This window comes from Erpetoichthys calabaricus, chromosome 1 (assembly GCF_900747795.2).
Source record: "Erpetoichthys calabaricus chromosome 1, fErpCal1.3, whole genome shotgun sequence".
Classification (NCBI taxonomy): domain Eukaryota; kingdom Metazoa; phylum Chordata; class Cladistia; order Polypteriformes; family Polypteridae; genus Erpetoichthys; species Erpetoichthys calabaricus.
Window position 1 is genome coordinate 154,364,014 of NC_041394.2, and position 18,849 is coordinate 154,382,862.

Consider the following 18,849-nt stretch of genomic DNA (forward strand, 5'->3'; position numbering starts at 1 on the left):
CCCTAGTCAGGGGATTTATTGTAAAACTGTCACAACCAGTAAATTATTTGCCTTTTTTTCATGTATTATTCATGTATGTATTCATTCAAACTGTGCAAAATACATTTTAGATGTATATAGGTGAGCAACATAACAAGTGCCACGGAAAGCGAATTATTCTTCTATATTCACTATGCTGGAATATGTTATTCCTTCCATAAAGGGTGACTAATCAGGGAATGACATATTGTAATGAGCAGGGTCCAATCAGGGAAGGGCTATGTTTTTGTTTTTTTTTTGTTTTTGTTATTTATTTCGTCTTATACGATTTCTCATATTAGAAATCTGTTAGTTTTCGCATACCCCTTGGGGTTAGAGCGCAGGGTCAGCCATTGTACAGCGCCCCTGGAGCAATTACAGGTTAAGGGTCTTGCTCAAGGGCCCAGCAGAGTAGGATCTCTTTTGGCAGTGACGGGGATTCGAACTGGCAACCTTCAGGATACCAGCGCAGATCCTTAGCCTCAGAGCCACCACTCCGCCCTAATATATGTAGCTATGTAATAAGCACAAACAAATCAGAGGGCAATTAGAGTCTGTGTTTTCATAAGTCTACTTTTCAACTGTTCACGTGGAAACTTTCAGAAGTATACAACTCTGGATAGAGTTTTCAATAGTCTCTGTTTTGGGAGGTTAAAAATACTAGGGTAGTCTGGATGAAAGGTGGAAACAGAGACTAATGTCTGCATTTTTAAATGAAAATGTAGTAGTTTGGACTTAGCCTAAGGTGCTACATAGTGGTAGATAACCTGAGGTGTTTTATATTAAGAAAAGCTCTTAGTAAAAACATCTGTTCATTTACGTTCAATGTTTAGAGGTTAAGGGACAATATATAATACTAGCTGTGTAAGCCCGTGCTGCAAAAAGCCCGAGGTCCTAGAAACTATTGAAATTGTCAGAAAAAAAACTGAAATGTAGAGATGTCAGATAATTGAAAGGAACTACTCTGGGCGTCTCTCTCCTAGGTGGATTTTTTTTGCCGGCATGCTCTTATCGCTTGTGCATAAAGTAAAAGTAAAAGGGATACCGTTTGCTGATGTTAGTGGCAAAGCGACTTTGTCTTTCTTCTGAGGTTTTGTTCTGCTGACATGCTGGCCTCGCTTGTGTTATTAGTGGCTAAGCGAGTTTTCTGTTTCCTCAGAGGTGTAGCCTTTACCCCGACTCCACCTCTCACTTCCGGGCCAGACAGACAGACACACCTCCACGCATAGACATTTATATATAAGATGTGGGAGAAATTTTAAAGTGATTCAGCTTCCATTGGTGTTCCCATATCTCCCTTAAAGAATTAGATTAACAACTGGCATCCAATTATGCCTTGTGTACCTTTAAATAATTTTACCAGGTTTGAGTCAATAAGGATGTGCATGTGTTAAGTGTGTCCAGCAATGGACTTAGTAATCTTAACACCAGATCAAACAGGTTCAGTGGATGGGTGGGTGGAAGGCTTCTTTTATACTGTCTTTAAAAAGACTTTTCTACAAACTTTTCTACATTTAATCTATTCTGCCTTATTTTTCCTAGTTATTTGTTTTATAATTCTACATCCATTTTTTAACCATTTTATTTCAGTACTTTGTTGCAGAAAGCTGAATCCCATTGCAAATGAATAAACTGCAAATAACAGGATCAAATATGGACTCAATGCTAGCCCACCACAGTACATACATTACATAAATGTTAAACATTGAGCGACAAGCACAGTACATGGTAACCCTGATCCTGCAGTGGACAACCAATTGCTTTGCCCTTGGTTTACTTTTTACCAGATGCAGCACAGCAGCTACGGAGCTGTCCTTATACCACTGCTGTCAGACATGGGAAATTGCCAGCAGCCCCAGTCACAATACTGTTTACCCCATATTCATTATAATGAAATTTATGAAAAAACAAAATATTTTTATGGTTACGCGAGTTTCATTATAACGGGATTCCACATATATATACCCAGTATATTTATATTATCAAACACGCAAATCTGGAGCATCTTAGTTGGGGTTTGTGTCATTCCGTGTCAAAGTGAAAGATATGTATGTAACACTACCACTAACCTGATTTCCATTTGCACTAGAATGGAGGAGCACAATCCAGAGGAACCTTGAGGTCACTTCCGGCCATCAGGATCTCTCTACATTACTGAGACCAAACTTAATGTCATTCTGATGATACATAAAGAATCTTGCTTTTAATTTTTCTTTACAAACAACCCTGGATGTTAAATGGAACATCTGTGGTGCCCCAACTCTTCTTCTGTTTATCTTGCCTTTTTTACTCTCTCTCTCTCTCTATTATCCATCCATCCATTTTCCAACCCGCTGAATCTGAACACAGGGTCACGGGGGTCTGCCGGAGCCAATCCCAGCCAACACAGGGCACAAGGCAGGAAACAATCCCGGGCAGGGTGCCAACCCACCGCAGGACACACACAAACACACCCACACACCAAGCACACACTAGGGCCAATTTAGAATCGCCAATCCACCTAACCTGCATGTCTTTGGACTGTGGGAGGAAACCGGAGCGCCCGGAGGAAACCCACGCAGACACGGGGAGAACATGCAAACTCCACGCAGGGAGGACCCGGGAATCGAACCCAGGTCCCCAGATCTCCCAACTGCGAGGCAGCAGCACTACCCACTGCGCCACCATGCCGCCCTCTCTCTATATATATACACACAGAGAGAGAGAGACTGCAGAGCATGTCAGACTGGTTTCTCCTTACTGGATGTACAAGCCACTTTATGACAGGACTCACTAACACCAAAGCCACCCAGTCAGAACTAAAATCTGTATTTGAGACTGTGTTGTACATTGAAAAAAAAAAACCATTTGTCTGCTTAACAGGACAGCAATTAGAACATTTTAGTAAATTTAATTTCTGGTAAATAAGGACACAGACAGAATGAGCAACCTGTGATTTAGTGAGGCATATGCTTACCATGCTCTCAAGGTATTTCCAATGATGTCTGCCATATGAATTAGTCTAACAATATGCTTCACCGGTGTTTTCTTTTTTGTGCCTTTTTCTTGGCTGATATCAAAATCCCTTCCTGTCAGTCTGGTAATGATCCATCTGTGTAAAAACTACTGGAACCATTCACAAAAGTCTGATTTGAAATTGGGAGTTTGATAGATCCCATTCCAGGGCTCCTTAATTAATCGTCTGCCTCAAGTGCATGAGTCGATTGTAGTTTCTCAGCTTCACTCTCAGCTTCTCTATATGTCAAAGGTGACTGAATCCCCCAATGCACACTCAAAGGGATCAAGTAAAGTCAAAGTCGAGGTACAACAGAAAAAGACTAAAAAACAGAAGAAAGCAAACATCAAGAGATTACCTGGGACTTGAGAAGGTTAAGGTATAAGAGAACATTGAAAAAGATTTCAGAGACTGCTTAAATGCAAGTGCAAATAAGGTCAAGTGGACACAGGTGACACTGAGACAATTGCTGTTGTCTAAAAAACTGCAAACATAGGTAGGACAGTAAACATTGTCAGCAGTGAGACATGAAATTGATGATGATTCTCTATGATTTATGTTAAGCTCTCCATATAACTCAGAATACTGCTTAGATGAAGCTTTTAATGAATTTCTTACAGCTGCTGATAAGAACAGTTTAGGAAAACAACACCCATACTCCTGTCTACTTTCTCTGATACCCTTTAACATCATAAACTATCTATCTTGCGTATATTCATTCCTGTAGCACTAACACAAATTAACAAGGCACCATAAATAATTTTCAGAAAGTTACAGCCCATTGCAGGCTAAGTAACTTACTGTATTTCCATACTCTATAATCTATAATTGTCTCTCTGATTTATATGAATAAATGATGACTTAACCAGTTTTAAGGTATCAAAATAGTTTAATTAGATGCCCTGGACAGAGGATGTCCATTTTTCTAGTCTGTCATATAGCCTTACAAAGAACATAGGACTATGTGGACTTTGGGCAACCATAACCCTTTTGATGCATTTTTAGGAGAAATTAACTTATGGTACAAGCTTCTGATGTCACAATGCCCACATGGAGGCCATTTGAAGAACCCACTAGAATTTGAACTGAATAAAAGTATACTGTTTATTGTAGCGCATAGTGTAAGATGGGAAACTAGCTAGCAGTGAACAAACTGTGCCTTCTGGGGGAAAGCTAGAAGAGCAGGGATGCAGCTTACCTGCTTCTGTATGACCTAAAGCAGATTACAGTAGCAGATCAGTATGCCAGACAATGTTCTGCACTGGCCACTAATATTGTTTTTAATATTTGTGGATTGTTGTGAATATAAATTTTTGAAATGTAGCAAAATATTCAAAGCATAATTATGCTATTTTGTCTTTGAGGCATTGAGAAGGACAGGATTGATTGACATTGAGATTCAATTTGGATTTCCTGCTAATCTTTTGCATCTCTTTTGTTACGATTTCCATCTGCATGCACCAAACGTGATTAAACACGCATTCACCAGCCTTTCCGATGTTGTGGTATCTTGGTGTCACATTCCTCATGAAAACAGCCTAATGTCTACCAGAGTGCAGTTGTCAATTCCCACATGAGTTGTTTAAGTACATTTGAATCCATTCAGACAGCCAAGGTGGCATCAGTAACAGGAAGGGTCAAGAGTGGCTTGTCACCAGGGAATTGCACTAGACCAGACCTAACCAGGAATACAAATCTGATGAGTTTCAGTCATGGGAAAGGTTACAAAAACCCTTTGCTTAGACACCTAATGGCCATTTGGTTGCTCCCAATAAAAGTCAGAATTCATGGTGACCTAATGCCCAGTGTGTCAGAGATAAATTATTGTGTTTAGTCAGGCTCAGTAGATCTGTTTTATGTACTTTGAACCAGTCCTTTATCCCCCTCCTAGCACAAACACAAACTCCAATGCCTGTGTGCATGTGTATAAGTAGCATTGGCTTTGTATGACTAAACCTGTGAAGTGGGGGCATAAATGCCAAGGATAAACCCTGTCAAGATACTGGGACAAGTTAGTTTTTGAATACCCAAATAAGCTTGATGGACTAAATAGCTTTACTTGCTGTGACGAGCCTCTTATATTGATATATTAATTCCCATTCTAGCCATAACCCGCCTCAGTATGAGTCAGAGTGTCCTGCGGTAGATTGCAGTCCTATGTTGAGATGTCTCCTGCCTTGTCCCCAACTGTACAGAGGTAAACTCCAACTCCTCATGTTTCTGTAATGGGCAAATGGAATTAACAAAATGGACAAGTGGAAAATAGCTTAGCAATAAATCAAGATTCTCTCTGTACCTAACACAGTGAAGATATATTTTGACTGGTGATCGTGGGATGTGTCAGATGGATGAATGGATAAGTTAAACTAAAGGATCAAATGCAAAATTTGACTGTACTATAAATTATACCTGGGCCTTCTAAACACTGACTGGGAAACTGTAAGCAATGAAGTAAAATCCACAATGCCAACAGAATTTTGCTAAAGTATACAAACAGTATGTTTAGATAGTTAGAAAGCAGTTAATTCAAGTATTTATGTTTTGGAAAATATAGGAAAATCTCTCAAAAATAAGAACACAGTATTACTATACAAAAGCCTTGAGCTGAAACGTCTCTGGATGATATCATGCATGTCTGCAATATCATATAGCAACCACTTTACAGCTGTTAGGTATACAGTGGTGTGAAAAACTATTTGCCCCCTTCCTGATTTCTTATTCTTTTGCATGTTTGTCACACAAAATGTTTCTGATCATCAAACACATTTAAACATTAGTCAAATATAACACAAGTAAACACAAAATGCAGTTTGTAAATGGTGGTTTTTATTATTTAGGGAGAAAAAAAAATCCAAACCTACATGGCCCTGTGTGAAAAAGTAATTGCCCCCTGAACCTAATAACTGGTTGGGCCACCCTTAGCAGCAATAACTGCAATCAAGCGTTTGCGATAACTTGCAATGAGTCTTTTACAGCGCTCTGGAGGAATTTTGGCCCACTCATCTTTGCAAAATTGTTGTAATTCAGCTTTATTTGAGGGTTTTCTAGCATGAACCGCCTTTTTAAGGTCATGCCATAGCATCTCAATTGGATTCAGGTCAGGACTTTGACTAGGCCACTCCAAAGTCTTCATTTTCTTTTTCTTCAGCCATTCAGAGGTGGATTTGCTGGTGTGTTTTGGGTCATTGTCCTGTTGCAGCACCCAAGATCGCTTCAGCTTGAGTTGACGAACAGATGGCCGGACATTCTCCTTCAGGATTTTTTGGTAGACAGTAGAATTCATGGTTCCATCTATCACAGCAAGCCTTCCAGGTCCTGAAGCAGCAAAACAACCCCAGACCATCACACTACCACCACCATATTTTACTGTTGGTATGATGTTCTTTTTCTGAAATGCTGTGTTCCTTTTACGCCAGATGTAACGGGACATTTGCCTTCCAAAAAGTTCAACTTTTGTCTCATCAGTCCACAAGGTATTTTCCCAAAAGTCTTGGCAATCTTTGAGATGTTTCTTAGCAAAATTGAGACGAGCCCTAATGTTCTTTTTGCTTAACAGTGGTTTGCGTCTTGGAAATCTGCCATGCAGGCCGTTTTTGCCCAGTCTCTTTCTTATGGTGGAGTCGTGAACACTGACCTTAATTGAGGCAAGTGAGGCCTGCAGTTCTTTAGACGTTGTCCTGGGGTCTTTTGTGACCTCTCAGATGAATCGTCTCTGCGCTCTTGGGGTAATTTTGGTAGGCCGGCCACTCCTGGGAAGGTTCACCACTGTTCCATGTTTTTGCCATTTGTGGATAATGGCTCTCACTGTGGTTCACTGGAGTCCCAAAGCTTTAGAAATGGCTTTATAACCTTTACCAGACTGATAGATCTCAATTACTTCTGTTCTCATTTGTTCCTGAATTTCTTTGGATCTTGGCATGATGTCTAGCTTTTGAGGTGCTTTTGGTCTACTTCTCTGTGTCAGGCAGCTCCTATTTAAGTGATTTCTTGATTGAAACAGGTGTGGCAGTAATCAGGCCTGGGGGTGGCTACGGAAATTGAACTCAGGTGTGATACACCACAGTTAGGTTATTTTTTAACAAGGGGGCAATTACTTTTTCACACAGGGCCATGTAGGTTTGGATTTTTTTTCTCCCTAAATAATAAAAACCATCATTTAAAAACTGTATTTTGTGTTTACTTGTGTTATATTTGACTAATGGTTAAATGTGTTTGATGATCAGAAACATTTTGTGTGACAAACATGCAAAAGAATAAGAAATCAGGAAGGGGGCAAATAGTTTTTCACACCACTGTAGATAAATTGAGACCAACTAAAGGAATGTAAGTAAATGTAAAGCATTATATGTTAGATTTGAATGTGCAATGGAAGGTGTGAAACCCAAAAACTTGAAAGTACACCATATGAGATGGCCCTGAAAGTCATAGTGGATTCATCACTATATATACAGCAGTGTACAGAAGCAGTGAAGAAATCTAATTGGGTTTAGGGTTATGTATCATGATAAGTAGAGAGTGTAAATCAAAGGAGGTTATGTAAAGGCCTTAGAACTTACTATTGAGCTCAGTATAATTTGTAATATGACTGATTATTTAAAGCACTTTTTTAGTACAAATGCCTTTTTTTTATAAATCAGATCAGGCATCCAGTGAAGCTAGTGTAGAACAAAATAAGCAGATCTCAGGCAGCAGCACTCAGATGTCAAGGATCAGAAATCTGTAGCTAAATGGCTTTTATGACACACCTCTACTTGCATAGGGGCTGTCACAAGCCACACAATTCAGAAATGAGTCCCCATGGACTCAGAAAATCCCATTAGGGTGCTGGATGGGAAGGACCAATGTTAATGGAACAAAGCAAGCTCTAAATATGGATGGATGGATGGATGGATGGATGGATGGATGGATGGATGGATGGATGGATGGATGGATGGAGAAGAGAACAATCAACCACACATCTATGTAATTATATGTTTGTGTTAACTCTCTAAAATGTCTATGTTAAAATTAAACACATTCATTTTGCAACATGTGAACTGATCTTGGTAAATTGACACAGATTAGGGTCAAGGCTGTCACGTCAATGACTCTACTTTGACAAACAAATTCAGTCTATTTTATTTATTGATTTAATAGTACTGAAGAATTAATGTCTCTCATCTTGAGGTTGCATTGACACACTGCAATTCTGAGCAAGTCAGTTAACATATCTGACTGTGACTTAAAATCCCCAAATCATAAATTTTGTTTGTGTGAAGTGGTTTCACTGTGACAGATTCTAAATAAAGAAAAGGTCAGTTTGTAAAAAGACGTGGAAGATACACAAAGGCAAGCACATGGTTTTAAAAAATGTGCAATCCAAAGTATTTAGTGCCTGGCGAAAAATAAAGCATATTTGCCAAGTGTATATTAATAATAAACTGACAAAGATGTGCAGACTGAAGACAAAAAAATGCACATCATGAATGGAACTAGAAGAGAGTAGCCTCACTTGCCACTGGGAAACAGCAGGCGCTAGTAAGTACGGATAAAAACCGTCACACATTCCAGACGCGACGACCAAGCGAGCCACAGAAGTTTATAATAACACACATCTTGTTTATCTGTCCAGTGTGCATCTGGATTGCATATGGCATTCGGGCAGTGCATGGATGCATACAAGATCCGCTTAAACAGACAGGGCAGAACGCGTCCTGGGTGGAGAAAGGGGCGTGGTCTGTGGACGGGGCGGGCTTTGTGACTGGGAGGCTTTACCTTGCACCGTTGGCAGACAGCATGACATCGCATTCGATTCCTGCATATTTCGGATTGGGGAGTGACCTAAATATTCTCACTTTGAATTCGAAAATAAATAATAATGTTCGTTTTCATTTAAACTCTTAACATTGATATTAAAAGAAATTTTGAGACGACGTGGATGAATGAATGAAAATAATGTTCATGTTCTCGGAAGGTGGCAGACTATGATTCGAAGAGTACTCTCCTCAGAGTTGCCGGACAGGTAAACAGATGTTAACCCCGCGCAGTTGAAAACGGCATATTGACAATCAAAAAAACATAATACAGCATATGAAGACAGATATTTTACATTTCACCACAATTCTGCGATTTGTAAGTGGATTGAGGATGGTTTCCCTAATCCCTAATACAGATATTAATTATTCGAATAAGCGATTTACTTTTTTCCTCCAATCGTGGACGAAAACACTCGAGTCATGTAATTATACGTAGTAAATTACACCATGACAAGTGAAATAAACAGAAACGTGCTTCGGCTGCTTTTCGGGAAATGGGGCAGGGCAAAACGCCCTTTTCCAATGGAAGAATTTCGTTTTATGAGCCTCGAGTCGGAGACTTCAAAACAAAATCCCCCGGATTTCTCGGCTCCTTGCCATCAGATAAATGCATTTCAAAAGAGGTAATGGACAATGCCGAACTAGCACCTCAATATAAACCAGGCAATTGACTGCAAATAACTCTCTTTTGCACTGCGTGGCAAAGGAAGAATGGGGGTTGATTTGCCGTGTGTAATCTGGCGCAAAGAAAAGGTTACCTTACACCTTGGTATACAAAGCGGAAATCACACCCAACTGCTGTAAAAGAAACCTCATGTACTTTGTGGATGATGATGATCAGAGAAGCTTTTAAAATGCAACATATGTAAATAAATTAAACGTAATCGAATTCACCAGTACATGCACCTAGAAAAATATACTGATTCGGTATAGTTTATGGAAAAATTAGTAAAGGTTCATTCCGCGTTAAATGAGGTTAGAAACAGAAATGTATGGTCACACTTGATGAATCCTGAGCAGTCAAAACGTCGAGTGTCTTCCCTTTTGTTAAAGTGTGCATGCATTTATTTATTTCCTTGTATTTTATAGTACTAACATAAATGTGGATTAGCATAAACTAATTTACCAGTTTGATGCAACCAGAATAAATTATTCCAGGATATCTCTCCATAAGTACTCATGTTTTATGTAAAAATTTAAGGAGTCTTGCGACAGTTGAGAAGTATGCATCAGAATCTGCACAGAATATATATATATATATATATATATATATATATATATATATATATATATCCATCCATCCATTTTCCAACCCGCTGAATCCGAACACAGGGTCACGGGGGTCTGCTGGAGCCAATCCCAGCCAACACAGGGCACAAGGCAGGAACCAATCCTGGGCAGGGTGTCAACCCACCTCAGTATATATATATATATATATATATATATATATATATATATATATATAGAACGAACTGAATCGGCCAACTACACGGGCAGCACGCCGCAATATCCGCTTTCTGCAGGGCCATTCATTGATCACATTGTGACAGCTTTAAGCAGTCGTTTGAGGATTCAAAGCCTTCAGCGTTGTCTGAACGTGTGCAGGCACTCCAGAAGACCGCATATAATCATAGAACACAACCTAAGGTGTGTTTCCCCCCAAACAAGTTGTTAAATATGTTGCTAACTTCTCAAAACTAACACTCGTGGATGGGCTATAGCTTACAAAGGGTCTCTTCAGATTATATTCAACAAACGTTTCAAGGCACTGATTTTATTAAAAACAATTGACGCCTGTCTGAACAGTACCTTTAGTTTCTTATACTTCAAACAAGCTGCTGTAAAGTCGGTATCTTTCATTTCTGCAGAAAGCATCTTACAACGAACTAAACGTTTCCGTATCTCTTAAAAGTTCAGAAACAATGCACTCGCCAGTGCTGCTGGGGCGCGTCAATGTGTTATGAATAATGTATGTATTCGTCCATTGAATCGTGCTCTGCTACTACTTAAGCCTTCAGACCCTTGCGGTGAGCCATATGAGACCAATATGGTCACAATTAGGACCAAATCTGAATACAACCCTAAACCTCGAGGTATATGTACTCCTAGTTACGTTTAAGTAAATGATATTGGCACATAAAAATAATAGCCGTGCTCAAGACAAATTCATATAAACTCAAAATACACACGCGATCGTGTTTACTTGTTAACTGCATTCATAATTAGAGCTTGTATGAAGATCTCACATCACCAAACAGAACACTAACAAGTTACCTATTTGCATGATCCTGCCAAACACAGACGTGTTATCCACAGTGCTGCAGTTCCACCGCCTCTGTCTGAATTGAAATTGGCACTCCTTGATTCCCATCTTCGCTCCTTCGCCGATGTAGACCATGTGGTCCTGGTACAGTTGGCACAGCTTCCTCTGGCCCTGGGAAAGCCCTGTAAGCTGACTGCACAGTGGCTGCGCTCCGATGATATACATTTCTGGCCTCTGAATAGGATTCATGGCTAATGACCTGAAACAAAGAGCAAAAATTATAGAGGAAAATTAACGAGCTAAATGAAAGATGGACGCGATCATGCAGTGAAAGTGTTGAAATCAGAACACCGAAAACAATTGAAAATGGGAGCGTTAAATGGGCGCTTTTACGAAGATTAAAACACAACGTTTTCACAAAATCCAGTCAACTGCTAAGACTGTTACATTTAATCATGCATAAAGTGTAAGATTACGAAGAATCGCCAAAATTCCCCGTCAATCAGGGACTGCTTGTTCAGCAAGACAACCGTGAAAAAAATTAATAGAATATAGATATAGATTGTTTAAGCCAATCATTTTTTTAGCTGACTAATTTTAGTGGCGGTATGCAAATAACTGGCGTCTATGCCAACAGAACATTAAGTAAGGCAACATGCAACCCTGGACGGGAAGCCGTTTAGACACCTAACACGCACGTCTTACAAAAGCTAAATGAATTTAAATAAATCAGTATTAAGTATATTCTGACGATTGCAGTGTTTATATTGGCTGATGGACATTTAAGTAAATGTTCCACAATTTATAAATCTGTCACACCCCTTTAATTGAACCCTTAACGATTTACGGACGGTAGAATTGAGTGGCTTAAAAATTGTTTCTAATTATAGAACGTCATAACCAATGTTTCAACAGTAAGGTACAACACTCACAAATAAATAATGGTCCAAGTGCTTACATGTATTGATACAACTCCTTCTCTTTTTTCTGCGCTTATTACAAAAGCTTTACAGCGTATCTTAATTAACTGTCATTTCCAAGGAATGTAAAACGTCTAACGATGATAATGATTAATACTACTAGTATTCAAGACATTCATCATAATTTTGGCACAATGATGCAGTGGCTGCAGTCGTTGCCTTACTGCCCCCGGGATGTGGGAAATCCCAGTCCTGTGTTGTTTGCATGTGCTCCCCGTATATACGTGTGCCTTCTCGCTGCACGCCGGTTTTATTCACACATCCCAAAGAAGTACTTGCTACACTCCTTGTACGACTCAGTGAATGAGTGCTGTAATGGCGCGCATCCCGTTCGGGGTCGGTTCCTGCCATGCCCCACGAGTTAGCAGTATTGGCTTCAGCTCCTTGCGATGCTGTACTACTATAAAAAGGTTGGGGAAATTATTAAATAATACAGGCGTTGCGAAGCGCAAACTAAATGGCTGCTGTGCAGGACAGTAACTGTGATTTTAAATGAAAGAAAACTTAAATAATCGAATGCATTTACGCATTTACAGTTGATTATATTATTATTAATATACTTAACACTGTGCTCTTCTTTTAAAACCGGTGTATCATTCAGCTCAACTGGTCTCTCTGCACTACAAAGTTATGACAGGATGCAGTGTACTCAATTGAGAACATGTGGGTGCTTTCTTATTTATATGAATATATTGAAAGAACTTACCACCAAGAATTTCCTTCCACCGAGAACTTGGAAGTGCAAGAAATCAACAACATAGCCAAAATCAAGTGAACTCCAGCCATGGTGAACCGTCTGCACATCCTCTTGGTTTCCATAGCCGCCAGAGACGTTAAGGTAAATGTACTCCTCTGAAAATAACAACAACCAAAGTCATATATTTTAAGTGATAAAATACGTATTTTACATGTGATAGTTGAAAAAGCTTTAGAGAAGTGCCCATATGAATGCGGTTTCTTCCAGCTTAGTTGAGAGTGAGGGTTCCAATGTCATGTCTACCTCTACGGATTCTCATTCTCCGTGTTAGTGCTTTCAGGGCTATTCCAAGTTCTGCCAGTGATCTTATTTCCCACGAGAGTCTTTCAGGGTGTCCATCTCCAAGCTTTGATTGGTCTGACAAATGCCCTCCATCTGAATAGTAAAGCCTTTGAGACGTAAAGCTGGATGTGTGTGTGAGAACCAGAAACAGAGAAAGAGAGGGAGCGTTAAAGAAAAAAAATCCGGATACTTAAAAAGCCCTGAAAATAGGCGGCAGTACAAGGAGCAGGGATGACAGAGACGAGGAGAATAAAGAGAAGAGACGCAAGTAAATCCGGCGCCCTCTCATTCTTTCAGCAGGATCACTTGAGCAATTAGAGTAATACCCCCCTCTCGACCCTCTCCTTCTCGCTCTCTCTCTCTCTCAAGGCATACAATAGACCAGGGGAGGGACAGAGGTTAAGAACAAGTACCACCTCTTATCCCGCAAGCAAAGACCACCAGAGTGTTAGGAAAACAGCAAATGGACTGGGATTGGGGTCTGTTTAAACATGGACCCCTGCGGCACACAGAGAGTGAGAGCTGAACTGACCATCCTGTCAGTAAAGGGGAGGAAAAGTTCATTGAAAAAATACATTCCGATTATGTGTTTAGTAGAGGTTCAGTAAACGATATCTTCACTTTATCCAAGTATGCGTGATCACATACGCACACACATATATACAATTACTGTATAGATTAATCGTATATCAAAAACAAAAACATGATTCCCTATTCACAGAGCAATCAAAAAAATCTGCGATTCTGAATTGGCCGAAGTGTGAGTCAGTGAGTGAGTGAGTGTGCTCTGAGCCAGAGATGGCTCCTGCCTTGCGCCCAGTGCTGCCGGGATAGGCTCTGGCCCCGTGACACTAAACTGGTTTAAGCGGGTGTGTGAATCAAAATGGGGCTCTGAGGTATCACACTGTTAACAGCAACATACCGAACTTGTAAGGACCATTGCACCAACCGCACAACGCAAAATTACGGTCTTAAAAATTATGATTCTGTGTGACTTTTCATAGAATCGCCGCATGACAAAGAACCATTCAATTCTAAGAAAGCATTTAAAGTTGGTTCTTTGGGCTTTGAAAAACTGCCTAATATGTGGACAAAACAGGAATCTTTAATGTATACTGGGCTATAGGATACTAACAGATTAAGAAAACATTAACTTAGCCTGTGCTATATAGGAAGAATCCGTTTAAAATCATGAAGCTAATGGGATTTCACAAATCTGTGATCATCTATTCATGATTATTTATGAAATTACGAAAATAACAGCCAAAAGTGGTTCCCCTATGGCATCGCTCTAAGTACCAGTTTGGCATACAATAAAAAAAAATTTAAAAAAAATTTAAACTGAAATACCAAATGCAAGTGAAACACCCAACTATACCCCCAATACAATGTCCTTAAAGAAATACAAAATACCGATAGTTAAATGAGTGATGTTTACCTAATTTAGTAAAACTCCCTTAAATTCCTTTCACACCACCATTCAGCCTTGAGCACAGTCGCCCTAAAGTGTACGTTTTGAGGTGAAAAAATTAAAATGCACAACAAGTCCGATCTGTTCAGAGTTCGCTTCAGTTCCACGTCGAAGTCATTGCTGGACTAACGGATAAGCAGGCTGCACTATTCGTTACAGTGATACTCGTAATTAACACCGTCCATAGACGCTAGGCTTATAGCGCACACAGAAAATGATACATATGTAAGTTTAAAACTATTGACTCACCACCTATAGAGTGGTACGACAAGGTCGCTATATGGTCTTCTATAACCAGCGCATGGATTAATTTTACACCCACCCATTGCCAATATACTCCTCCCATTTGGTATGTCGCCTGGGCACATTCCAATAATTACGGACTGACGCCATGGGACCAAATTAATGGTATAAGTTTCAAGGCATATATTTTTTTTTCTGACTGGACAAATCGACATCAATACATTTAACTATCTAAGCCAATAACACACATATGGCATATTAAATAAAAGTTGAGGCAAGGTGGAGTACGCCCTTTTTATGACATGCGCCCCACAACACTTCTCCCGCTAACTGACAGATATAATTATTTGCCATGATGACTGATTAACTCGGCAATACTGAATAGTTTCTTTCAGTTAGAGGTCTAGACGATCGGAGCGATGATATTTGACGACACCCCCACCCACGGCGATTTAAGTCTTGATCACTCACAGGGTGTGTTGCCCTATACTGGCCATTGGATGATACATTCTTTAAATGTCGAGAACCTTTTTGAGAGTATTTGGCTATAAAATAAAAAGAGGATCTAAACAAAAACCGTTCGTTGAGCGTTAAATGACAAGTGATAAATAGGAGTTGAACTTGAACATTAAACCAAGTGCAGTGATTTACTTTATTTTAAAAACATGTTCTAGCTATCTATTATCATATTTTGTATTTAGATTACTAGCCGTTTGAGTACAGACCATATACATATTTTGCTTTGGTGCTATTGATTAATTCGTATAGTATTGAAGTAATTTTTCAATACAGTGTGTCATCGTTATCTCTGCGATTCCACCTACTGTTCAAACATACAACCTTAAGTATAAACTGACTCGCTAAAAGTGTGTGTCATTGCCTGTGTCCCAAGATGAATTGACGTCCCTCCCAAATCCGGTCCCGACCGCTCTGCAGGACATTATGGTGAAAGTGCCAGCACATGCAACAGACATCCCGACCGCGGTCCAAGCACGTTAGGCTCCATTCACATTTCGCATTCACAATTCACTTTTTTCATTGCCCCGATACTATTTGTGAGTTCATTTCTACTGTGTTCACAGATTCCTCCAGAATTTTAGTATTTTTGATATTGATAGAAAGGATAACTTTTGTACTCCTATGTGATTACTGAATACTCTCTCCCTCTTGTGCTTTTTTAATTGTCGATGACTGTTGCTGTCACGGTGTGGATTCCTATTACTCTAATAACTATAGGCAAACAAGATCATATTTATAGCAGCTTGAGTCTGATGATATGCAAGTTTTCTTGCAATTATCAGGTTTTCATTCCACCCGACCAATTAATTTATGTTTTATACTGCGCCTTTCATTGACAAGTAACCTGCTTTAAAAGCACACAAAAATATAAAACGCTGATTTTACCAGGTATTTCCTATGGAGAGTGGATAACTTTTGTCCTACACTGATTCTCAATAGGATTCTTGGCCTTCCACGTAACTTTCACGTATAGCTTGGGGCAAAAGCCCTGCCTGCGCGCATGCAACTTTACAGCCGCCAAGGTGTCCAAGCAATTCGTTTACATTCAGATCAACAGAAAGGCAGAGACTGCCTTCATCAGAAGTTTAATAACAAACACTGTCTGCCTCAGCAGTCGTGGGAACAAGACAGGGGGCTCCAAGCGCCAGGTGACGAAACATCACGCAAATGTCTCGTGCCGAAGCTTTAGCTTCTATCAAGTGGAGCTGGGATCTGAATAAAAAGCAGCGTCTCATCATTGATAAGGTCGAGATGCAGATAAGGACTCGACACGCATAAACACATTTATTCAGAAGACATATTTAGCTGATGTGCAACATTCGTGTACTAATGTGTAGATAAGGGGTGGCAACAGCCGCATCAGGCTTATCTGTCAATCTGGTTAATTTATTCGGCAGACAGCCTCCGACTGTGCTGTGCGTCCCGCTCCAGGTGTGTACAACCTTTGCGCAAGCAGATCTCGGAATTGCCGGCTCCAGAGCACCTTCATTCCAACAGACAAGGGAGGGCCACTGGGAACCTTCCAAGATTAAATCAAATGTTTTAAGTTTTTGATGCTTTGATTTGCCCCTGAATTGAAAGATGTGTACATATCATTACTAGTTATCAATCAACTGATTGATCAATGAACTACGGTATATGAAAAAACCCACTCTGACTCTCTTATTCTGTTCCGGGGCGCAGAAAAACTGCTGCTGAATTTACCAAACGTGTCCTTCGAATTTGCAAGGAAAACCTCAACCTACCGCGAAACGGAGTGGAGAACGTGAAACTAAGTGAGCAGTGCGAAGACTTATGAAGCATCTTTAACAGCTACGCCACCGGAAAAAAGCAGGGAAAGACAAAGCTAATGACAAATATTCGAATCAGTGAGACAACTACATGTCAAGGCTCGTCTGAAGTGTGTTTTCATCCATCCATCCATCCATCCATTTTCCAGCCCGCTGAATCCGAACACAGGGTCACGGGGGTCAGCTGGAGCCAATCCCAGCCAACACGGGGCGCAAGGCAGGAACCAATCCCGGGCAGGGCGCCAACCCACTGCAGGAAACACACACACACTAGGGCCAATTTAGAACCGCCAATCCATCAACGTCAATGGACTGTGGAAGGAAACCGGAGCACCCGGAGGAAACCCATGCAGACACGGAGAGAACATGTAAACTCCACGCAGGGAGGACCCGGGAAGCGCAGTCTCCTTACTGTGAGGCAGCAGCACTACCACTGCACCACCGTGCTGCCTATTGGCCATTCCATCAGTGTAAATTAAAGATGCTCATTGACATTTACTGTTTAATTTTAAATCTGGAATCATGCTGTATCCTAACAGCTCTTTCACCCCGGGAGCATTCACTCCGCCAAGTTTGCGTGTTGTGTCCCCGCTTCACGTCCTTGATTCACTGGGCACAAAGAGGACACCAAAACCTGGGTGGAGTGTTGGTCTGTATAGCAAGCGAAGTGATAAATGTCAACATTATCGGGAGACTTTGACTCGGTGTTGGCAGAGTTGCCTCCTTGTTTTGAATGGCGGAGTTTAATGCGCTTCTGCGTGTTGTCACTGTAATAGTAATAGATGGATGTCATTTACGATGGAGTTACCAAGGATCTGTCCTCAACACTTCAAAAAAAATCTTATCGTAGGCACTGTTTATTCATAGTAAATACACGATCACTTTGTCGCTGAATTTTGTGTATGTTCGTTAGCTTTTTCTACCCTGGCGTGATACTTGCCGGTGACGCACCACGTATTTTATTTGTTTAACGTCACGGGCCCCTCGGCTCCCATTTCCTAATACCATTTCAGTAAATGGAGAAAGAAAAGATGCGCATCGACTTTAGCGACCCTAAATGATCTATCATTTATTAGAACCCGCTTAATTCAATTGTGGCATTTCAGTGGGTTGGGGTTTATCCTGGCATGCGCCTGGACCAGTCCTGTGAATCGAAATGAAAGTTGGACAATGAGGACGCCTGTCTCCTGTAATATAGTGCCGGCTCTCCGAGACCTCTACTAGAGTAAAGGTGGTTTCGGAGAATCGCATTTTTCATTTAGGTTATGGTGGCAATGACACCTCTGTCGTTTTTGAGTGCTCCCTTTAAAACAAAGATGCCAAAGTGTTCTTTGTGTACCATAGGGGATCCATTTTTGGTTTCCAATAGAACCAAGAACATGAAGGCGCTCTAGAAAGAACCTTTATTTCTTTAGATCTGTAAAAGTAGCTGTGAACTGCCATGACAACAGGTTTGTGAATATGAAAATACGATCTTGCGCTTGTCTTCCTAGTCTATGCTGGTTGCTTTCCATATATTGTATTTCCTATTTCTGTTATCAACTTTCTTTCTATTGTCGTTGACTATATCTGTAATACTGCGGATGATAAACATCCAATTGCTCTATAGTTATGACAGCTCGTGGAAACCCCATTTTTAAATATTGGTGTTAGGGGTGGATCTACTATGAAACTAATGAAGCTTATACTTTAGGGCCCTTAATACTGGAGGGGCCCCAGAAGCAACTTTAGTCCAC

General features: G+C 40.4%; 1 protein-coding gene across 5 annotated transcripts in view; it reads right to left on the reverse strand.

Annotated features, from left to right (window-relative positions):
- The window catches only part of wnt5b (wingless-type MMTV integration site family, member 5b), a 344,662-nt gene that overhangs the window by 59,304 nt on the left and 266,509 nt on the right, over window positions 1-18,849 (reverse strand). For all 5 annotated transcript variants that reach the window (XM_051920593.1, XM_051920587.1, XM_051920589.1 and 2 more), the window contains 2 exons: window positions 12,758-12,903; window positions 11,083-11,330 (listed from right to left, as the gene is read on the reverse strand). In XM_051920593.1, coding sequence (XP_051776553.1) covers window positions 11,083-11,330; window positions 12,758-12,870 — 361 coding nt within the window. In that variant the 5' untranslated portion in view covers window positions 12,871-12,903. The remainder of the gene's footprint in view (window positions 1-11,082; window positions 11,331-12,757; window positions 12,904-18,849) is intronic.